At 48.2% G+C, this 24,004-nt stretch overlaps 1 protein-coding gene across 1 annotated transcript in view; it reads left to right on the top strand.

Annotated features, from left to right (window-relative positions):
* Nucleotides 1–24,004, top strand: part of DLGAP3 (discs, large (Drosophila) homolog-associated protein 3) — a 51,599-nt gene that overhangs the window by 26,430 nt on the left and 1,165 nt on the right. The window contains exons 6-11 of the mRNA XM_004678774.2: nucleotides 6,380–6,593; nucleotides 6,863–7,176; nucleotides 7,551–7,636; nucleotides 21,689–22,173; nucleotides 23,032–23,123; nucleotides 23,356–23,499. Of these exons, the coding sequence (XP_004678831.1) occupies nucleotides 6,380–6,593; nucleotides 6,863–7,176; nucleotides 7,551–7,636; nucleotides 21,689–22,173; nucleotides 23,032–23,123; nucleotides 23,356–23,499 (1,335 nt within the window). The remainder of the gene's footprint in view (nucleotides 1–6,379; nucleotides 6,594–6,862; nucleotides 7,177–7,550; nucleotides 7,637–21,688; nucleotides 22,174–23,031; nucleotides 23,124–23,355; nucleotides 23,500–24,004) is intronic.

Raw genomic sequence — 24,004 nt, 5'->3', positions numbered from 1 at the left:
TACACCCACCTTCTAGTTAACTAAATATAGATGGAGAGCTTATCAAATCCTCTATGGCTTTTTGCCTTCTGGGACTCCCCATTAACTCTCAGGCCAATCTGCCAGTTCATTGGTTGCCCTAAACAGGCCAATCTGCCAGTTCATTGGTTGCCCAAAACCTAACCTGGCAGTACTGCTGATTGTTACTGTTTTTGACACACTGACACAAGCCAAGCAACCTCTGTCGTCAAACATATTCCAGATGGAGGGGAAATGACCTGAAAAATCAGAATTTCCACGCTAGCTCATGTTATGACCCCTCCCTTTTTTTTTTTTTTTTAAAGATTTGTTTATTTATTCATACGGAACTGGGGTACAGGCCAGAGATGCGGAGGGTGGGAGAGCCACCAGAGACAGGGTGGGGAGCAGAACAGGCAGGCTGTTGAAATACACTGCTGAGGGGAGCAGCGGGCGGGTCAGGAGAGGTCTGCCACGCCATGTGGTCACTTCCGGGGCAGGTGGGAATCGAACTCATGCAGAAGTGGCTTAAGCTTCTTAGTGCTGCGCCACAGGGAGGGCCCAACCCCCCTTTTTTTTATAATCAAAATATTCCAAGCAACCATCAGTTTTCTACTGGACTGCCTTAGCTTCATAAGGTACTGCCTGGCTCAGGCAAGCAAGCACTGCCCTAGGAAGGGAAAAGTTCTCTTGGAATCAAAAGTATTACAACTGGCTGATTAATAAAAAATAATTATAATAAAATTAATATTGTAAGACAAGACACTACTAGAATAATCAGAATTCTTTTACTGCCCCGGACAAGAACCCAAATCTCATCTCTCTACTATCTCACAATCCTTCTATTTAGTATCTAAAGAACTGCTTAAGTTTTCTATTGTTTAGTTTTCAAATAAGGAACTTCACCTAAATCCTCTGTTCAGCTTTTTAGGAACTTTGCTGTATCTCTTTGTGACTGACTTCCAAGAGAATTATTCCGCGCTAGCCCAGGACTTTACTCTATCCTTCACATCTCCACCCAGTCTCCACCATAATCCTCGACTTTACTTTACCCTCTGGATGTCTTGGTAAAAATGAAGGTCATAGAGTAGCATTTTAGGCCTAGAGGAATTTTATTTTTAGCCAACCATCATTAAAAAATGTTAGCTTGGGCCCTCCCTGGTGGCGCAGCGGGTTAAAGCACAGCACTGAGAAGCTAAAGCCACTTCCACATGAGTTCGATTCCCGCCTGCCCAGGAGGTGACCACATGGCGCGGCAGACCTCTCCTGACCCGCCCGCTGCTCCCCTCAGCAGTGTACTTCGTCTATCTGCCTGTTCTGCTTCCCACTCTGTCTCTGGTGAAGCCTCTCACCGCCCCTGAGCTTCTGGCTTGTACCCCAGTTCTGTATGCACAAATAAATAAATCTTTAAAAAAAAATGTTAGCTTTAAATTTTATGGACTTATCTTAATTTTATTAGATCAATAATGTTATAATCTTAGCTGAAGGTCTATACGACCCCAAACTCCTCTCAGAAAAAAGATTGTGATCTAATAACACACTAATTGAAATACTCCAAATGAGTGAACCCACTTTGGCATGAGCATCAAAGCCACTGGTTTTCACAACCTGTCACACTTTATGGTTAAACTATTACAACTGACAGAACTAGGAGCCTGGGTAATGGGCACATTCCCAGGAAACGATACCACATCCTCATTCTGTTCTTACCCAAAGTTTAGTAGCTTTCATCAATGTTTCTTTGTTGTCTACCTTTAGTTGATTTTCAGAGTGATAAAATGATTGTGCAACTTTGTAGTTGTCTCGAGAGACAATAATTTGTGTTTTTTTCACTTTGTCATTCCTGGAAAATTTCAACCTTTCCCACTACCTCTTAAGAAATTGCTTCTTCAACACTCCAGTTTGCCCCCTGGAACTCCTATGTGTGATTGTATTTGGGAAATTCTTATTCTTTCCTTCACGTATATTAACTTCCCTATCATGGTTTCCACCTCTCTCCTCCCTGTGCTATTTTCTAGGTAGCAGCTTATCTTCTGTTTGACTGTTTTTCTTCAATTGTAGAGCATCTATGATTTGTTAATTGTGCCTGAAGGTTCACTGATCTTTTTTTTCCATTTCTATCAATCTGATTTGGTGTCTTTTCAAATCTTTCTAGTCTTTTTTCAAAAATCAAAATTTCACTCTCATGTTTTAAATTGTAGAAACTTAAAACATAGTTTAAAAGCTACTCTGTTTTAGCTAAGGTAACTCTAGCTGCTGTAAAAGATAAACCCTGAATTCTCAATAACTTAACTCAATAAAGGTATAATTTGTTTTTATATCACAATAATATTAACTATCGATTCTGCATATTAAGTCATCCCTCCAACATATAGCTAAAAATATTTATCACTTCATAGTTTCTGTGGGTCAGGAACCTGAGCACAATTAGCACGTGGATCAGGTGTCTCACAGGGCTTCAATCAAGGTGTTGATCAGCACGGCAGTCATTTCAACACTTGCCTTGAGCAAGAGCCACTTCCATCCTCATGCTTATGGCCATCAGAGGCCTCAGAACCTTGCTGGCTCTTGGTAAGAGACATGTGGGATGTGGGATAGGACTTCCAAGAGAGCAGCTTGCTTCCTTCAGTAGAGGTAGAAAGAGGTGTCCAAGATGGAAACTCACCGCTGCTTTATATCTAATCTAAATCTATTCTAATCTAATCTCAAAAGTATCAGCCCTACTTTATTCATTAGAATAGACCACTAAGTCTGGGTCGTACTAGGGAGGGAGGGCACACAGGTGTGAATGCAGGAAGTGGTGCACCTTTGGGGCCATAGCAGACATGAATTGTGGCTCATCTTCAATGGAGTTTTAGCTGTGAGAATCCCCAAGTGGTGGGGGTGGAGGAGTAGGAGGGTGAGGAGTAGGTCCCTCAAAGAACTATTTTGTAATTACTTCTGTAGATTATTCCAGGTTGGGGACCACTTTATGTTAGTTTTAAATTTGGGTGGGAGTGTCTGGCCCATGCAGGCCCATATAAACACAGCATCAAGTATCTGTGTGAAGACCTGCTTTTTGGGTACAAAGCCTTAGAGATTTGCCTCCTTCCCTCCCACAGTGCCTAGGCTACAGTCTAACTTCTCTGTTGTCAGTGATGATAATTGATTTTTTTCCTAGTCTACGTTCTTATCACAGGTTTCCCCGTGCTTCCTTTATGTAGGTTCTCATTATTTCTAACTCCATGCTTCATGTGGGCCCAGAACCTCATTCTTGCTCCTGAGTGCTGTTAAAAGCCTTTTGGTTACTGAGACCAGCAACCCCTGCCCCCACCTCTTACCTCCACTGGGCTGTTTGCAGCATTGACTCACACAGTTAATATTCTGATTTTTCCAGTCTCCTCTTTGCTTTTGTCCCCTGGGGAATTATCTCGCTTTCTTGTGAGCTCAGCTATGCATATAAAACAACGTTTGCTATATTTTATCCAGTGATTTAGAGTGTTTCGAAATGGGAGGGTTTTCTGAGGTCACCTAAACTAAATGACCGATGTGAAGTCTACCATATGTGACTAGCCCCCAGCTGGACCCACCAGCTCTAGCTTGCACAGTTTTCAGTTAGACCCAAGCAAAGTATTTTCTTCTAAATATCTCACACTCATGGAAATATTTTTGATTTTGAGTCTGATTTGAGGAAGACTAAGGTTCTCATTTCCTAAGAGGATTCTGAAAGCTGAAGCTGTGGGGAGCAGGGTGGGAGGCAGTGCAGGGATAATAGCAGATTTCTCAGCACAGTGTTATAGTTTTATAATCACAATACGATAAAGATCAGCTCAGGTGCAGTATTCTTCTGAGAGTTTGTACAAGTTTGCATTTCCCTTGGGTCCAAGTCCCTTGTTGGTGTGCCAGAGCTCCTTCTGCCCAGTCAATATGGAAGGTATGTGGCCTTTGGGAGATCACCACCCTCCTTCTGTTGGCCTTGGATTGTGTGGGTCATGGGAATAGCTTATGGTTGGGATTTCAAGAGCTTCAAAGCCCTGGGGAAAGAGAAGCCTCTGAGAGGTATTGTCACTGTGATTTAAGAACCTTTTGCTACTAATAATAGCAGCTGATGTTTACTGAACATCTGCTGTATGCCAGATATGAGGCTTACTGATTTATACACTGAAGAGGGCTGGAGATAAAGAGGAAGGTGTAGAATGAGCTTCCTTCCATCCCTGATGTCAGACCCAAGGCCAGAATACTCTCTTGGGATTGAAGATCAGCTTTTCTATACTCTAGAAGGGACCCTCAGGGCTGGATTGGGTATGGCTGGGGAGTATCTTGAGCCTGATCTAGAATAGCAGAAGTCAGAGCTTCTGTCACTTGCTGATCCTTGGTACTCCAGAAGTGCAGAAAAGGAAACCGAGAGATGGATTCATAAGGAGTCATGGTGAAAGCCCAGGAGTGTGCCTTTTGCAGGTCAAAGTGAATGAACATAGCTTTTCAGGATCGTGGGTTGAGTTTTCTTTGGTCTATGATTTACATACATTGGTAATGGGGTTTGTTTTGAAAAAAGCTTTAGAAAGAAATCGAAAGAATCTTTCATTGTAATTACTGAGTTCCACATTGGAACAACTGAATCAAATATCTAGTAAATAGGACTCTAAGCTTCCGAGCAGCCAAAGCAAAGAACAGCCTATAGTTAGAGAGCTCTGGTTTCAGATCCTTGGAGTGGGGCCAAAGTTAATGCAGGCTTAAAATGCTCCCCAGGATAAAATGATGCTGTCAGCCTAGCCTGAGAATCAGGAAGCCAGGCATTTCACTCTGGCTTTATCACTTAAAAATTTATATCCTTGGACGATTTGGGTGTGAACCTTAGGTTACTCATTGGTAGAACAGGGTGAAAATATCCGTCCAATCTGAGGTAGATCCTGTTATGCTTTCGAGGCCAAGTTATAGAAACTCGGAGCTGCATTTTACACGTGGATCATGTCTGTTGACTGCATGTAACTATGGTGCCATGAGTCTCTTCTGGGAGATGTCAGACAGCCATGGGACACTGCTGTCACACTCACCATGAGGATGCTACTGAGGACCTTGCCCATAGCTTCATCCAGTGACCTCTGCATAGTTATTCTTGCGGACATGTCTCAGTTTCAGTGACAGGGACAGTTGTGGTCCTCATGAGTGCCTGGGTTCATCAGTTAAGCCCCAAGTCCTTCACGAGTCACTGATGGAGGACTTGCCGTGTGCCATACCTGCTCCAAGTACCTCCCGTGTTTTTCTTTGAGTTCCCTCGATGGTTCTGTGAAGATGCCACCACTAGCCTTCCCCTTTGACAGATGAGTCCTTAGCAACTTGAAATAACACTCCCACGCTGCTAGGAAGTAGCAGAGCCAGCCCTTGAGTGCTGGCGCGTCACAGCCCGTAGCTCATGCAGGCAGTCACAGGCAGTATTCATTGGTGCTTTGGCTGCTTGGAAGCTGAAGGTCAAATGTGACCCATCTGTGTTCTAGGTGTAGAACTTACCTCTGGACCATTTTCTTTACCTACTTTTTTTTTTTTATTTCCCCCTTTGAATCCGGTTTCTCGTTTAACACAAATAAGCTGCAGCCTTATTTAGTCTTAGTGCAGTGCTAATGTGACATGATTTCATGAACAAATTTTTCTTTTCCTTACTTGTTCTATCATTTTTAACACCATAGATTCTTCACTGCAAAGTATCAAAAACAAAAACAAGACCCTCATCTCGCATGGTCGAACTTTCCTTAGAGGAGGAGGACAGGGAAGGGACCAGCAGGCCAAACCAGCACCCTAGTTAGTGGGCAGAAGGTGGGAGGCTGGGAATACTTGAAGGTTGATGATGGGTGCTCTGCCACTTACTTGTTAATTTCTGTGGCGTGGTATATATCTCCATAGGTTGCTCCCAGTCAATATTGTAATGTAATGGGTTATGAGTAATAAAATAAAGGAGGTTCTTCTTTCATTCTCTGAGGGGGGGCAGGAATGTCGGTCCTCTTGCTCAAGTCCTGGAAGGGAAACATGTGTGCTGGCTCTATGTGGAGAGGAAGTTAGGGTGGTCCCAGTCAGAGATCCCGGAAAGGCCTAGAGAGGGTGGAGGGAGGAATATTTAGATGAGAGACTTGGACCCCAAGTCAAGCCTGGGAAGTAGCCCAGGCTAGAGGTGCCTCCGTCTTTGCAGAGAGTGAGTGTTCCTTTTAGTCCACATGCAGAAGAGTCAGAAACGAGCCGCACAGGTCCAGATAGATTCCTAAGGCAAAGCCTTCAGTGCCCCCCTCATCCTAACAGTGCCCTGCTGGTCGGAAGGGGCAGCACCAGCCACCCCAACCCACAACCTTGTGTTGCCACCATTGCCCCTACTGGCGAGCACCCACTAACTGACCTTCCGATGCCCTGCCCTTAGCTCAGCGATGAGCTGAGTCAGCAGCTGGAGGCCGTGTGCGGGTCCGTGTTTGGGGAGCTCGAGTCCCAGGCTGTGGATGCCCTGGACCTGCCCGGCTGTTTCCGCATGCGGAGCCACAGCTACCTCCGGGCCATCCAGGCCGGCTGCTCCCAAGACGACGACTGCCTGCCCCTCCTTGCTGCCCCTGCCTCTGTCTCAGGGAGGCCCGGCTCCTGTGAGTACGCCCTTTTGGACCCTCTCCTGCCCCTCCCAAGCCCCCTACCCCCCCACCACGTGCTGGTTCTTCCCCTCCGCAGCTGTGCTGTGTGACCTTGGGCGGTCTGTGCCTCTCTGGGCGGGAAGATGGGGAAGACCATCCCTGGGTTCTGCACGTAGCAGCACGTGGGGAGAACGCATGGCCTCGGTGGTGTGGTGTGGTGGGTCACAGACACCTGCCGGGACCGTTTTGTTTTACCCGCTGCGTCTTGCCTTCGCGGGTCACAGCCTTCAACTTCAGAAAGGCCCCGCCCCCCATCCCGCCGGGAAGCCAGGCCCCGCCCCGCATCTCCATCACCGCCCAGAGCAGCACCGACTCCGCCCACGAGAGCTTCACGGCGGCGGAGGGCCCCGCCCGGCGCTGCAGCTCCGCCGACGGCCTGGACGGCCCAGCCATGGGCGCGCGCACCCTGGAGTTGGCGCCGGTGCCACCCCGGGCCAGCCCCAAGCCCCCTACACTCATCATCAAGACCATACCCGGCAGGGAGGAACTGCGGAGTCTGGCGCGGCAACGCAAGTGGCGGCCGTCCATTGGGGTGCAGGTATGGAAGCAGAAGGTGCGGAAAGCCGGTTGGGGGTGGATTGATGGGGCGAACAGCGACATTCTGGATCTGTGGGCCTTTTCTCTGACTTGCTGTGAGCTTCAGGTAGCCCTCACACCTGGTCATCGACAGGGGAGTACCAGCCACCCCAACCCAGAACCATGCCCTGCCACCATTGCCCTTACCGGCGATCAGAGTGGTGCCCAGAGAATGCCACCTTGTTGCCGCTGACCTTTGGGTCTCACGTCTTGTTCAGGCAGATTGTTATTGCATGTCTGGCAGCTGGCTTGGGGCTCAGCCATTGCTTGCCTTCCCTGGGAAAGGCTTGCGCCCCGGTGGGTCCTGGGCCACTGACTCCCCAATCCTGCCACCAGGTGGAGACTATCTCAGACTCGGACACCGAGAACAGGAGTCGGCGAGAGTTTCACTCCATCGGTGTACAGGTGGAAGACGAAAAGAGGTAGGTTGAGGGGGCACCCTGGGCTTCCTTTTGGAAGAAGGGGGAGAGGATTCCTTCAAGGCAGGCTCTGCTGCGTGCGCCTTCCTTCCTAGATGTGAGAACAAGACTTGTTATGGGGCCTGAGTCAGAGCAACCCAGGGATTGTCCACAGAGGTGGCTCCAGAACAGCCATCAAATCGAAAGAGTCCTTCTGTGCCACGTCTGTCCCAGGTGGTCTGAGGAGACTGGAGAGAGAGTGGAAGGGGAAGGAGGGCGGGAGGGAGTAACAGGTGGTGGCTGATGGTGGCTGAGCAGGCCTCCAGCAATTGCCCTTTGCGGGTTCAGAGAACAGCATTTTTGCCAATCCCTCACTGCTTCCTGTGGCATACAGTGAGCCCTAAAAGAAACAAATAAACTTGAAGATTGCCTCTCAGGGGCTCCTGGCAGATGTAACACTCCTTCTCTCCTGGCTCACACAAGCGTTTAGCCAGTCAGGGGTACCTATTATGTGCCCAAGTCTGTGGCATGCTTGAGAGGGGAGAATTACCAGTAGCTACTGTTCTGGCATAGATGGCTTCAGAAATATGCTTCCTTAATTTCCAGCTGAAAAATTAGCTTCATGAGCCCTGGAGGGACGACTGGGAGGGATCACCCTCTGTTGTTGAATTCCCCGGGGATAGGACAGTTTCTCTGATGACCTTGCGTCTGCTAGAGTGGGCCGGCTGCTCCCGGCTGCCATGCTGTTAGGCCAGTGGCCCTGGGTATGGTATCTGGGAATCAGCCTGAGGCTGGTGGTTAGATTCAGTGGTAATCTGTGCTGCCCAGGCCTTGCCTGCTGGAGAAATGAGCGGGAGCCATTTCTCACAGCTCTGTTCCCAGCTGCCATTGTCAGACCTTTCAACATCCCCTACATTTCCCTCAACAATTTCTGGTAACACCTGGGGCTGTCTATGTGTGTGCCTGATCAAGTCTTCCTGGGGTTGCCGAGGGGACTTACTGTTTTTCTCTAGTTCTTCTCTAGCTCCTTCCAGTTCCATATGCTTCTGGGGTTGTAATTACATCCATCAAAGGTGACTTCAAAGATGACTTTGCTGCCCCATAACCCCTGAAACCTGCTGTCCTCAAAATTCTTCATATTCCACAGCATAGAGAAAGCAGCACTTTATGGAGATCCCAATCCTTAGGTCTTGGACTTGAGTTCCTAAGAGGTGGGACTGGAGCCATGGAGGGGTGAAGCTCTGTGCTCTGCCCCCTGCTCTGATGCTGCCCACTGACTGTAAGCCAAGTCCATGTGCCCCCCCCACAGTTGCTCCCTCACCCAGTAGACCCTGGGGGGTCCTCCGTCCCTCCCAAAAGGCCTAAGCTCTGTGAAGACACAGCAGGCATCCTACCGAGTCTGGCTGAATTGGCAACCTCTGGCATTCACTCACGGATCTGTTATCCAGCAAATGCTTATTAAACATCTGTTACATAACAACTCCTGTTAAATGCTCAGAGAAACATTAAACACACGACTTTTGCCCTCAAAGAAGTTGTTATCTAGAAGGGGATTGAAGCACTGAATATAAAATCCATGAATAAAAACATGACTACATACTATGGTATAGTAGGGTGGGACTATGAAAAACAGGAATTAAATGAGAAGGGACCTTATTTGGGTTAAGTAGGTGACAATTAAGCTGAACTTTGAGGACTGGCCAGGAACACTCAGGCCTCCGTGGGGGGAGGGGCTCCTGGGGAAGGGAGCGGCTGTGTGTGGGTGCTGGGGCAGGAAAGTGTGACATCATCAGGACCTGGGAGAAGGTTCATGGCATCTGCAGTGAGAGTGGAGTGTGGCGGGGCAGTGCCAGGGGTGTGTGTTGGAAAATACGCAGGGCCAAGCCATGCAGAGGGCGTGATTAAGACTGGAATCTAATTATTACTGATGAGTAGCCATTAAAAGGTTAAAGGAGTGTGACATGAGTTAATTTATGTTTACTAAAGATCAGTAGCTGCTGGGAGGAAAGTGAGTCTGAGGGACAAATAGCGGGTGTGAGACTAGTAAACAGGGCTTTTTTCATGATCCAGGACAAAAGTGATGATCTTTTCCACTAAGAAGACTGGCGTTGGGAATCTTTTTTTTCTGTTATATATTAGAATTGGATGCTGCTGTGTATGGGACACTATTAAATTTTGTATGTTGATTTCATAGCTAGCAGCCTTGCTTCCTTGCCTCTTACTAGGTTTCATGGTTTATATAAAAGTCATAATGAATGTTCGCTATAGGCAATATATTTCTACAAATGAGAATATTTCTTTTGCATCTATAGTCTTCTAATTTGTTTTCCCTGTGATAATGCATAGAGGAATTTTAGTTTGCGGCTGAGAAGAACACTTTCCCCATTTCTGACGTTGAGTATCTTCTCACAACCCATGCAAAAATCTGATCTTTGCTACTATTTATCAGGTTAAGGAAATTCCCTTCTATTCCTAGTTGGCTAAAGATTGTACTTTTTTTAAAGTAGAAAATGAGAGTGGAATTTTATTGAATGCTTTTTCAGAATCTAATTTGATGAGCATAGATCTCCTTTCATGTGCAATATGATGGATTTTATGAATAGATTTCCCTTGTTAACCTAGTCTTTCATTCCTGGGATGAACCATGCTTGATCCCATTATTACCTTGGGTTAAGTTTGGCTGTGGGCCACAGAGCTGCCATAGTGTCTTTTTTTTTTTTTTTTAAGTTTGTTTTATTTTTACTGAGGTAACAAATAAGGGGGGATTGCTTCATACCTCTTCAGCTGTGTTACAACACCATGCCTGCTACCTACCCGGTAATCCTCCTGGTAGGTGGGGGGCCCATTGGACCCCTCCCTTGTTGTCTCCTTCCCCCTCCCCACCCCAACTTCAGTTCTAATCAAATTTTAGGGCTTGCTTTGATTTAGGTTTCTCTAAATTATCTTTTTGTACAGGTTTGGTAAATGTTGCCTATAAAACTTATCTGACCTGATGCCTTTGGGGACAGGAGAGACTTTTCAAACTACAGGTTCAGTTTCTTTAGTCTTTTTAGATATATTCCGGTTTTATTTTTCTTTTTGGGTCAATTTTAGTGATTTATATTTTTCTGTGAAAAGTGGGCCATTTTATAAAAATGGACAGTTTTCAAAATTTGGGTGCAAAAATGTCTTTATATTTTATAATGGTGTGTGTCGGTTATATTATCTTACCTTTCATTCCTAATATATATTTACACCCTGCTTCTCATGCTTAATAACTGTTGCCTGAGGTTGGTTTATCTTTTTAATATGCTCATATGGCTTAATCGAGTCACATATTCAGTTACATTTTATCAGACTTGAACTAGTTTTGGCGAGCATCTCTGTTCTTTCATGTTTATCATTAATGTTTCCTCTCTTCTGTTTCTGTCTTACTGTGTTTTCTCTTCTACCATCTTTTTCATTCTCTTGAGCACCATTTTCTAATGTGTTCTTAGGACTATAAATTCTCTTCTATTTCATAACTATACTGTGCAGTAACTGCATCTCCTTCATATTCCTAGAGACATACTTTTCATTGTTCAGTTCTAACTTTCACATCATTCCCACTTCAACTAATGAATTATTTAGAAGAAGTTTTTAATTTTCAAATATATTTTTCTGGAGGTGGGAGGTTGCTGCCTCCTTACTAAGTGTGTTGTGATCACTATACATCCTGTATAATATTTATTCTTCAGAATTGTTGAGGCAATTCTGTCATATAGACACATTCTGTGCATGGATCAGATTTCCAAACTGTATTTCTCGAATGTTTATATTTGATTCCTTGGGACATTTGTTTCACTGGTTCTGAGTGAGGTGTATTAAGAAGGTCTCTTCGTGACTGTGAACCATTTCCCTGGCTAATTTCATTTGTCTTTTCTTTAGTTTGAGGTTGTGCCATTTAGAAGCATTCAGGCTTATGATTGTGGTTTCTTCTTGATGGTTTGGCCCACTTATCATTAAATAGGCTGTTTTTCATCTGTGTTTGTGTGTGTTTAATTTAAAAGGGCAGGTTTATTAGGAAAAGGAGAAAGAAAAAGCGGCAGCTGCATGGTCACAGGTGGGCAGGAGAGCTGCCCTTACTGGTGGTTTTGCCATGAAGTCTTGTTTTGCTTGTCTTTAATGGGTGTGGCTGCTTTCTTTTGTTAATTCTAGTGTATCTTCTCCCATCCTTTTATTCCCAACCCTTTATATACTTATGTTTCAGGTGTGTTGCTTTTTTTTTTTTTTTAAAGATTTATTTATTTATTTATTCATACAGAACTGGGGTACAGGCCAGAGATGCGGAGGGTGAGAGGATTCACCAGAGACAGAGTGGGGAGCAGAACAGGCAGATCTACGAAGTACACTGCTGAGGGGAGCAGTGGGCGGGTCAGGAGAGGTCTGCCACGCCATGTGGTCACCTCCGGGGCAGGCGGGAATCGAACTCATGAGGAAGCGGCTTTAGATTCTCAGTGCAGTGCTTTAACCCGCTGCGCCACCAGGGAGGGCCTCAGGTGTGTTGCTTTTAAGCATGTGAAGCTAGAGTTTAGAAGACAGGCTTAATCCTTTAATGTTTATCTTGATCACTGATCTGACTTCTTTTCTCTTTAAAATAATTTTGTTTGGCATCCTTTATTTTTGGTGGCGGTGGGGTGGGGGGAAGTTTCCCCCTTCCTGGCTTTTCTGCTTTCTATTGAACTAATCAAAATTGTATTGCTTTTTCTCTCTCATTGGTTTAGAAGTTTACCTTTTAGCAGTGCTTTTCCTGGAGTTTTAAAGATAGGCGCTTAACTTCACATTTTTATAAGAAAGCCTCAAATGAATAATTGCATCCTTCCAAGTCATAAAACAAGAACCTTGGAATACTTTAAATTTCCTTCTTAATGGCCTTCTCCCATTTTCCATGTTATATTTAGCTAGTATTTTGATTATATCTCTTTAAAAAAGTCAGCTAAATCTGTTGTTAGATCTTTTATGGTTCAATAGTTTAGATTTACAGACATGTCTTAATTTATATGTTCACCATTGCTTGTTACTGCCCACTCCTTCCTCATGGGTCCAGTTTCCTTTATACAGAAGTACTGTTTCAGCTTGAGCCCAGTTTTAGAGTTAAGATCTCAGCTTGCGATTTCTGGATTTCACTGGTAGTACTCATTCGAACCCACACCCACACACCACGCAGCTAATGTTCTGATTTCTTAGCACCCTACTTCCAGCCACACCCCTGAATTCTGATAAGAGCTTTCTAGTTCAAGTTTGTAAATGAAATGATCCTTCTTGGCTGCTGACTTTGTGTGCAGGAGCTCCTTGCATCTCCCCAGAATACATGGACTTGGGGTGCTCCTCTCATCCTCCCTGGGTCTTACCTGCAGCCTCTAGCATATACCAGGCCCGGTATTCCTATGACTCTTCCTCTCACTACTCAGGTTTTCAATTTTATTTTTGTTCCTGACACCTGAAGATTTCTCCTTCTTATGTTCAAGGTAGGTATTATACAAAAATACCTTTTGCATTTTATTCTATCTGGGAGCTGCCCAAGTTGGTTCAATCCACTGTATTCATCAGTTGTCTGGCCTGGGCGGACAGCAGCAGCTCGAGAGAGAAGTGGATCAGTTTGAGAAGTTTGGAGTGAAGTCAGGGAAGGGCAGAGGTAGGCAGAAAATGAGGTCTCCCTTGTTCTTATGTGAGTGCTTGGGGAACTTTTGGTGGGTGGGGGAGAGTGTTGGATAAATGTCTAAAGAACTGAATTGCTTGGGACAGGTGATCATGGTGGCAGTTCAGAGGGGTGACAGGTGGGCAGAACAAGCTGGCCCAAATCTCTGGCTAGGCTCCCTTGCTTGTCTGCGGAAGCACCTTTAGTTATACACCTGCGCCATCCTTTCTGTCCCTTCTGTCCCTGGCACTTTAAGTCCGACTCACCACACACCATGCCCCAACTGGTACATAAGAGCAAGCCATGGATACCCGCAGCCTTTCTAGGCAGACGTCCAGTACTCACCCTCACCCACCACTACCCCGTTTTCTTGGATTCTCTTGTCCTTATCCCCCCTCGCCGGTCTTATGTGTCTTTCTTTTCAAAGTTGCCACGGAGGAAAGCTCTCCCCTTTTCTGCCTTTTGGGTGTGGCCTGCTGACCCGGCAGTTCAGATCGATTGCACCTTGTGCCTGGGGATGGTGCGTGGGTATTTAGCCCCTCATCAGTGGTGACTTGGCTAGAAATGCACAGGGGAAGGAGTCGGTGCCCCTCTGTTCTACTCCACAGCACCCGCACTCGAGATTCGTATTTGTCCGCTGATATTTTTTGGAGGCCTCTGGTTTGTCAGTTGCTAGGCTGGGCAGTGAGGATACAAAGGTGGGCAGAACCAGACACAGCCCCTTCCCTGTGAGGCTCATCACACGTTAACCTAAGAATGTCATAAATGGTGGAGAAGTACAGCTGTGATAGGCGCCACAAAGGAAGAGGTGTTTGCTCTAACAGTTGTCAGTGTGACTTTGACCCAGTCACCGGGTCAGGGGTGGCCTCCTTCAGTAATATCTGAGCAGAGAGCTAAAGAATGGACAAAAGTTAATTGGGGGAAAGTGGAAGAAAAGAGTATTCCAGGGCCCTCCCTGGTGGTGCAAAGGGTTAGGACGCTCACTGAAAGTGAGCCCCAGCCTCTTCAGTGCGAATTCGATCCCTGCCCTGGAGCTGACCCACATGGCCCGGAGGGACAGACCTCTCCTGACCCACCCGCTGCTCCCCTCAGCAGTGTACTTCGTTGATATGCCTGTTCTGCTCCCCACTCTGTCTCTGGTGAATCCTCTCACCACTCCTGCACCTCTGGCCTGTAAATAAATAAATCTTTAAAAAAAAAAAAAAGAAATTAAAAAAGAAAAGAGTGTTCCAGGCAGAAGGACCTTCGTATGTGCTAAGGCCCTGTGGTGGGAAGGGACATATTGAAGAAACAGTCACCAGCTCTGTCTTAAGACATCGCTGGCAGCTCTCTTCCCAGATCGCACACACTCTGGCCATGATAAAAGGAAGCATCCAGTGTCCTTACTGAGTGTTAGAAGGCTGTTCCTGGAGTCCTTTGAGAATGGAGCAACCATGTAATTTTTTTGTGCTTCTCTCTAACCATGGGGATTCCTTTGTATCTTCCACTTCTAGATTCTTCTCATTAAGATCTTATGTTAAATTTCAGGTTTAGTCAAAACAAAACATGCATCCATTCGTTTTGATCAAATGTTGCATGAGATATACTTACAGTAAAAATTATCTATTATTTCTCTGAAATTCAAAATTCAGCTGGGAATCCTGTGTCTGCTCACCTGATTATACCCGTTCTGCCCAATTAGGGTACCTGCAGAACTCTGTGCAGTAAGGTAGCCCCTGCCTTCCTCAGTTTCCCTGATTGGCATTTCTGACTTTGTCAGTGGCATGTGCATTGGGAGGGGGCATGTGCTGAAAGAATGGAGTCCTTGGAGCCTGAGAACGAATCTTCCGGCCTCATGAAGTGGTGTTTCAGGAGCAATCCTGCAAAAACAGTGTATTTCTGACTGACCACAAGCCCTGGGGTGGACACTGCCTGTGTCCCTCAGCCTCACTCCAGCGCGGTTCCCAGCTGCTGTCACGCCTCCTCCCAAGCCCACCACTGTAGCCTCTCTTCGGCATCACTGTCACTGGCCCCAAGCTGGGCACTCCTGATGGATTGTACTTTTACGCTCTTATTAGATGCTTTGTCAGGGAGAGAGTTAGTACAATGGCTGTGCCTTGCTGAAATGTCACTGTCCTTCCTCCCCCCTCCCTCTTTCCAACCTCCTCCCACAAGTCTGCTGCCAGATACTCCTGGCAAATGTCTTGACAGATGCTGGATATTGAACATCTCTTGGACACTCTGTCTCTTGGGATAAGCTAGTTTCTTCCCAGAGCCTTTTGTATTATCCCTTAGAGAATCAGTAGAAACTTTCCCCTGAAGTATCCATGAGAACAACTTCCAGAATTGTCATGAATGTGGTCATTGTCACCGCTATAGAGCCGGGGGGGAGGAGGACCCCTTGACCTTCTAAAAGGCATGGGGAGAAAGACATTGTTACGAATTAGTGATGGTGAGCAAGGAAATCCAGTTTCTAGCCTGTGTTGACAGCTACTGATGAGGACCGTAGCAAATACTGCTACAAAGTGAAAGTACAAATCCAAAATGAAATAGGGACACTTTGCTACTCTAAAAATTTATGTTATATGGATGGTTAGGGGTCGGTGTACAGAAAGCCCCAGGCAGCAAGGACACAGCTGTTATAGAAGTCTATTTCTCTCTTGCTTGGAAGTCCAGAGACACAGGCCAGAGGTGCAGGGGCGGTGAGAGGATTCACCAGAGATGAGTGGGAAGCAGAACAGCCAGATACACAAGGTACACTGCCGAGGGGAGAGAGGTCTGCTGTGCCATGTGAGTCACCTCCAGGGCTGGGGATTGAACTTGCACTGAAGTGGCTGTGGCCAGCTTGCAATGCTACACCACCAGGGAGGGCCAAAAAGATAAATCTTAAAAAAAAAAAAAAAAAAAAAAAAAAGGAAATAGGCATCAGGTCTATGTTGTGGTAAGAAAGGAGGAGGAAGGGACAAAGAAGGAAATGTTCTCTTAAGAACTTCTCCTGGAATTTGCACATACAACTTCAGTTTCTATTCAGTGAGCTAGAACTTAGCCACATGGCTGCACTCAGCAGCCAGGGCGATTAGTATCTTTATTTGAAATGGCCAGGTGTCCAGCTCAAGACTGGGATTCTGTTACTAAGGAAGAGCTGGAGGATGCATGTTGGGGGATGATTAGTGGTCTCCACCATCCATCCTTCCCTCCAACCCGTCAACTACTCAACCAGTGTTTATTTGTGGAACTGCCCTACTTAGTAGGGGAGACGGATATGCAAATAACTAACCACAATACAATGTGATGTGGAGTATAAAAGGTTTTATTTAGAGTGCTGTGGGAGAACAGATGGAGATGATCAATAGCAATCATAATAATTAATAACTACAATACCCTAGCTGGCTTCTCGGTGCTGCATTCCATGATTATATTTGTCCAGCACTGTCCTTTCAGCGAGTGCTGCGACCCTGACTGCCTCTAAACAGCGTTTACAATAGACAGCCAGGTGCTGTTTCAGTTCCTGACATATATTATCTCAGGACAATTCTTTCAATAGTTATTATTATTCTCATTTATAGATGTAACTGAGACCGGACCCACAGCGCCGGGTTTTGGACCCAGACGCTCTAGCTCCGGGGGACGTGTGCTACCCATTCTGCTAGGCACTAACTGGGGAACTAGATGTTCCCCTAAAGCTGCCCATTTTCATTCCGTCCGTGTCCAGCCTCTTCTGCCCTCTACAACCCTAGACCTCCAACCACCTCGCCCCTTATTTCGTTCATGATTCAGGTCATGTGGGTCAACTTTGGGATCAGCCTCCGACTTACTGACATCTTTTTCCTTGTCTCCTCCCCCAGTCCAGCCTCAGGAACTGAGCTACCTGTCTTCCTCTCCTTGAGTATCATGGTTTGAGAGCTGGCCTTCACGGCCAGGCGGCACTAATTCAACAACTCTCCAATCATAAGAAATTATTTCACCTTCTTAAGCCGCAGTTGACTCACCTGTAAGCAGGGCTGATATTTGCAGCACAGTTTGTGAGGACTGAACATGATTATTCTTGTGAAGTGCTTAGCCGAGCACATACTTAGTGCTCAGAGGTGATTACTTACGGTCTATGCCTCTTATAGCTGGTCTTTGGACTACTTCCTCTCCTTTGTCGTCAGTCAGTTTCTCTTTACAGGTTATATTTCCTGTAAATATAGTATTTTCCAGTTGCTACGGTAGTAAATTACCATACATGTAGTGGCATCCAACGACACCTGCTTATTATCTGACATTCGTAGAGGTCAGAAGTCTGCTGGGTTTTACGGGGCTAAAGTCGAGGTACTGGCAGGACCGGCTCCTTCTGGTGGCTCGGGGGAGAATCTGTTCTGTCACCTTGTCCACGTTATTGTGCCCATCCGCATTCCATTCCTTGGCTTCTAGCCCACTTCTCTCTTCAGAGCCAGCAAGGCAGGTTGAGTCCTCACCTTGCATCACTCAACCTTGATCCTGTCATCCCCTCACCTTCAGGCTCTGGCTGTCCTGCCTCCCTTTTTCCTGTGGTTAAATTGAACGTACCTGGATAATCCAGGTTCTCCCCACCTCAGGATCCTTAATGCACTCACATCTGCAAAGGCCGTGGAAGGTGATAGTCACAGATTCCGGGAACGGGGACACTGACCTCTTTGGGTGGCCATTACTCTGCCTGCCCCTCAGGTTGTCTCCCCTGGGGTGTGGCATGTAAGAACTATCCTAACAAAACACCCTCTCTACTCCCCTCCCCAGCTTCATTGGAAAATAACTGACAACCAATCAGAATACCCCTCTCTATCCTCCTTTCCCCTCTTCTCAGTCAAGCTCTTTGAGTCGTCTTACATACTTTTCTCCACCTGCTGACAGCCCCTGCTGTCTGCATGTTCTCACATATGCCATCAATCTGACTCTTGTCCTCTTGTCTACTGGCTTCCATGTGGCCAAATCAGTGGACACCATTCTTTTGTTGTTATTTTTATTGCGGTAACCATGGTTTACAGCACTGTGTATCATTTATAGGCTTACCCCTTTTCAGATATGTTATGACCCACCACTAAGACACCCAGGATCCTCCACTGTAGTCCAGTGTGCTCCCTCCCTCCTTTCTCCCTCCCCCAATCCCTTCTGGTAGCTTCAGTTCTATAGTCAGATTTCTAGGGTTTGTTTTGGCTTAAAATTTCCATTTGTTTTGCTTCATTATATTCAATATCGGAGTGAAATCATCCAATATTTGTCTTTCCCCTTCTGACTTACTTTGCTTAGCATATCCCCCTTCGGTTCCACCCATATGGTCATAAATCGCACAACTTTGTCTTTTTTTATAGCTGAGTAGTAGCAGTCTATTGGTGTCCACATGACTGTTGCTGGGACCTTAAGCTGTTTCTATAACTTGGCTAATTGTAAATAGTGCTGCAGTGAATACAGGCGTACATAGTAATGAATTAATGTTTTTGCATCCTTCAGGTAGATCCTAGGGGTGGAAATGCTGGGTCATGTGGTGGATCTATTTTTCAAAATGCGAGAAACCTCTATACTGCTTTCTAGGGGGACTGGACAGTCTACTTTCCCAACTGAATACACACGTTCCCTTTACTCCACACCTTAGTCAGCACTTATTTCTGGGTTTTATGCTGACTCACAGGGATGTGGGGTAGCTCACTGTAGTTTTGATTTGCATTTCCCTGATGACCAGTGATCATTTTTCATTTGCCCGTTGACCTTCTGTGTCTCCTTTAGTGGGCACCTTTCATTCTTACCTGTGTTGGCCATCCATCCCTTCTTGAGTCCTTTCTGTGCCCCACCTGAAGTGACTTTCTTCTGGGTTTCTTCCTCTTGCTCTCTGGCTTAGATACCTCCGGGACTACACTGTCTCTACTGACTCCCAAAATGTCTGTTTTCCAGGACTTTCCATCTTTCTCCCTGTGCTTCTTTCTTTGCTGATCTTGTCCCACACTGTTGATTTTAAATGCCGCTTGTACAAGGAGGACCAGCCCCTACTTGTCCTGTGCAAAACCCCAAGCCCTGGTGGGGAGTGCTGGTGAAGGTTGGGCTTCCAGGAATCCCATATACTCCCCAACTTCCTTGAAGTGGACACATCATAGAGCTCTCTCGAGAACCAGGAAAAAACTTGGGGCACTTATGTGTTTGTTCCACACTGAGGAACTGTTTCCTCTTTGGACCCTTAAGGGGACAAGGAAAGGCAGTCAGCCCAGGGGTGCTAAAGGACAGGACCATATTTTATGGGGATAACAGGAAGGCAGATCTTCAATAATGCATTTCTTGGAGCAAGCCCCACCTTAACCTGATTAGTCTGGAACTTCTGAAGCTTTGGAGGCGCCCAGGGCAAACTGATTGTTTTGGTACAGAAACAACCAAAGAGCCAAATGGCATCTGAGCAGCTCAGTTGGACCAAGACTCTCACCAGAAGCAGAGAAGAACTTAACCAAGCCTCCGAATGCAGGAAGACTGCTGGCCTGGTGCATACTGAAGATGGACTGGGAGGACACTCAGGGGGCTTTCAGAGGAAGGGGGACTTGAACAGGGGACAGAATGAGCAGGAGGAATTTCAGGCAGGGGAATAGCAGGTGCAAATCTGTCAGGGCTCTGAAAAATCCACTTGGGCAACAGGGAGAACACAGCAGACGAGATTCGAAAGGAGGGTTGCATCGAGAGATGTGCTAGCCCTGGGTCGATGGACGTGTAGGGAGCTTGGACTTTTATCTTGTTGGCATTAAGGGGCTCTGAGAGGGTTGTGAGCAAGGGAATAGGTTGGGCAGAGCTCAGCTTTGGTAAGACTACGCTAGTCCTATGTGGATTCACGAGGAAATGTGGGGCTCCAGATCTTAAAATATGCAAGGTATAATTTTTGAGGAGACACCTTGGCAATTAACAGTCCATTCCTGTATTTTCTATATAGTGAGAGAGAATCACACGTATCCTGTAGTGCACACACACAGACACGCATGTGTGAGATGACCTAGTTGGAAGATGTGCGGCTTTCCAAAGGGACAGGGCGACAAAGCCAGCATTAGACCTCAGGTCTGACTCCTAGTCCAGTGCTCTTCTGTGCTGTTCTGGGTGAGGCGGAGCTGTCTGAAAGGAAGCTGATCCAATCGTCAAGGAAGAGGGTGATGCAAGTCTTGACCGGAGCAGGGCAGGGCATATGCCAAGGTGAAGGCCATGTGGGAGGCAAGGCAGATATGCTATTGCTTTCTCTGTGTCTCCCTGGGTGGGGGTTGGGACATAGGGCTCACTGGAGACTGCAAGAGTACATCTCTTCCCTAGGTCCTGCAGCAGCATCCTTCCGGGCCTGGTTTCTATGGCAACAGGCTCCCAGCAGGCAGCCTGCCAGCTGGAGGGGAGCTGGCAGGAAAGGCAGGCAGGGAGAGAGGTCTGGGCAGCAGGGGGAAGGCTGAAGTTGTGGGGGTGGAGGAGTCTCCTGGGAAGCTGGAGGGGCCCTTAGAGCTGACCCCCACACCCCTCTATCTTGTGATCATGTGGGGTAGAGGCAGCTTAGGACACATGGGCCTTTGTTTTATGGTCCTTGAATTTCCAGACCACAAACTTCTGCTCATTTCACCACTCCCTTCCAGATCTCCTGATTCCTCTTTTTCTTCAGATATTCTCTAATCCCCCTGCACCTCAGGGGGCCACTGACTTCTTAAAAAAAAGGAATCCCTACTCTGAACTGGGGTGGGGGGACAAGGCCAACTGACTTCCTTGCATTGGATTTGCATATTATTAATGCAAAGACAAATTTCCACGCTCTCTGTTATTCCTGCCAACAACTTAATTCAGCGCCACTGGTAAAGGCTGGTTGTGTCTGGCGGGGCTCTGTGCTGAGTCGCTGGGGTCCCAAGAGGGTAAATCCTCCCAGCTGCATCAGGCCCTCTTGCCCCCAGCTGCCCCAAGGCAGTTGCTGATGTTGTAGCAGGTGGCTGGCAGGAAGTCCTTGGGCAGCAGAGACAGCCTTGGGTCCAAGTCCTGGGTCTGCCACTTTGGAGCTGGGGGGGTCCACGGGCTCCTGGTGGTTTTAGTTTATTTTGTGTAAGGCTCAGGACATATCCATACAGCTGGTAGGAACTAGTTTGTTAAAATGCTGAAATGCTCTGTATTGGTTGGTAAAGAGCCACCACCCTGGCCCGGCTGGTCTGTCCACAGTCCAGCTTCTACAGGGCAAAGCACCAGCACTAAAGCGTGGCCGCACGCCTGGCGTATGCCAGCCTCCATCCACTGTCGGGGCACATACACTTTTTTGGAGATGGCGCCATAGAATGTTATGTACCTACCTGTTGCAAGGGCTGGATTTAATGGTGGATTAATGTCTGTCATTACTATGTAGGTCTCCTTTCTCATCCCTTTTCCTTTGACCAGTGGTGGGGACGAGGGCCAGGAAGAAACTTGGGTAGGGGAGACTTGACAGCCCCCTTTCTCACCAGGCGGGCGAGGTTCAAACGCTCCAACAGTGTGACGGCTGGCGTGCAGGCTGACCTGGAGCTGGAGGGCCTGGCTGGCCTGGCCACCGTGGCTACAGAAGACAAGGCCCTGCAGTTTGGACGCTCCTTCCAGAGGCACGCCTCTGAGCCCCAGCCCGGACCCCGGGCCCCCACCTACTCAGTCTTCCGCACGGTCCACACGCAGGGCCAGTGGGCCTACCGCGAGGGCTACCCACTGCCGTACGAGCCGCCCGCCAGCGATGGGTCGTCCGGCCCTGCCCCTGCCCCCACCCCCGGCCCTGGGTCTGGCCGCCGCGACTCCTGGATGGAGCGTGGCTCACGTAGCCTCCCTGACTCAGGCCGCACGTCTCCCTGCCCACGGGACGGCGAGTGGTTCATCAAGATGCTGAGGGCGGAGGTGGAGAAGCTGGAGCACTGGTGCCAGCAGATGGAGCGCGAGGCCGAGGACTATGAGCTGCCTGAGGAGAGTGAGTGAGGGCCCTTTGGGGGCCTCGTGCCGGTGTGGGGGGCCGTGGCTGGCTGGGGTGGCAGCTGCAAAACAGGAAGAGCCCTGGGTGAGAGTGCCTGCCTCCCGGCTCTTTAGCACCTGATTTGGGTGGATCGCCATGAGCAACAGCGTCTGGAGGGGGCCCTTGGGAGGAAGCAGGGAGCAACCTCAGACAAGGACTGGGGAAGGTGACCAGGCAGAGGGCTGGGCCTTGGAGCATGGGGCTGTCAGCCCAAGTCACCGAGCCCATGGGGACTCGCTCTTCTCTGGGCTGATGTGGGGGACCCCCATCTAATCCAGGTGGTGGGACAAGAACTCCAGTGCAGAGGTGCAGACAGGATCAATGTCACATCCTGTCTGAGACCTGGATGGGGAGAATCAGTGGGGAGAGAGGACCCCAGCCCCGGGGAAGGCATTTCCTCCCTGCGGGTCCATTCTGAGGGACACAATCCCCAAGCTGGTGGGCTGGTGACCGGGAAGACGAAAGCCACGCATGTGGAATCATTGTCACTTTTAATGAGCCAAGAAGACACACACTGCTGCGTGACAGCATTCAGTCAGCAGTGGCCATTGAGCCAGTGGCTAACCTAAGCTTGCAGGGTTAGGCTGGGGCTGGTTTCTCTGTCATGAGGGAAGGACACAGGAGGATAAGAGCTCGAGAAATGCAGGTTTATGAAGGAAGAAACACGTGGAGTTCCGTGGAGGAACTAGAGGGTGGGGTGGGGTACGGCCTGGAGGAGACAGATGGGGAGAGCCAGGAAACAGTCAGGGAAGACTTCCTGGAGGCGGGGGAAGGAGAGGCACAGGTCCCCTCCCTGAGTCTCCTTCTGCTCTCTAGTCCTGGAGAAGATCCGCAGTGCTGTGGGCAGCACACAGCTTCTCCTGTCCCAGAAAGTGCAGCAGTTTTTCCGGCTGTGTCAGCAAAGCATGGTGAGTGCCTTGGGTACAGAGCCTACTGTGTGTGCGCCTGATAGTGACCCACTGTGTGCATGCCTGGAAGTGAGGCCAGGAATTGGTACCCAGAAGAGAGACCTGGGCTTGCTCTCCTCAACCTGCACCCCCGTATCCACTCCACTCTTTGGGGGTTGAGCTTCCTGTCGAGAGGGTGCCTGTGCCCAGGTCTCCCTGACAGGTGGCCTCTCCTCTTCTCCCTCCACCGCAGGACCCCACTGCGTTCCCCGTGCCCACCTTCCAGGACCTGGCGGGTTTCTGGGACCTCCTGCAGCTCTCTATTGAGGATGTGACCCTCAAGTTCTTGGAGCTACAGCAACTCAAGGCCAACAGCTGGAAACTCCTGGAGCCTAAGGTGGGGGAGTTCCCTGCAAGCCAAGAGCAGGGGCCGGGGGAAATGCCCTCACCCAGGGACCCTGGAGCAAGAGGCCAGTGGGCTGCAGAGGCAGTGCTGACGAGGTAGTGGTCAGCATTTTCTTCCGAAAGGACCAAACAGTTGGTCACCAGAGCTCATCATTGCCTGAGCTGCCAGCACCCGGAGAGACTACGGTCCCCTCTCTCAGCTGTAATTTGGGGGGGTCCAAGTAGAGCTCCTGGAAGGGCAGGTACCCTCAGCTGGGACTAGGTACAGAGAGGCCCTTGAGGGTTCCCGCAGTGTCTCTCACCAGATTCTGTCTGAGGTGGGCCCAGGCCGCTATATAACTCCCCCCTGCCCCCCACCCCCCAGCGGCCTCGCAGCCTGGTGCGGGCAACTGCACACCCCTCCTGGAGTGAAATCCACTGCGGGTGCCAGTCGTGGAGGACGGCTCCACCAGGGGGCGCCCGAAGCAACCAGTTTTTAATGGGGGTGTGGTGGGGGG

This window comes from Condylura cristata, unplaced genomic scaffold, assembly GCF_000260355.1.
Source record: "Condylura cristata isolate star-nosed mole 26May11 unplaced genomic scaffold, ConCri1.0 scaffold00008, whole genome shotgun sequence".
In the NCBI taxonomy this organism is placed as follows: domain Eukaryota; kingdom Metazoa; phylum Chordata; class Mammalia; order Eulipotyphla; family Talpidae; genus Condylura; species Condylura cristata.
Note: the sequence above shows the minus strand (reverse complement) of the source record. Positions and strands in the feature narration are given on the sequence as shown.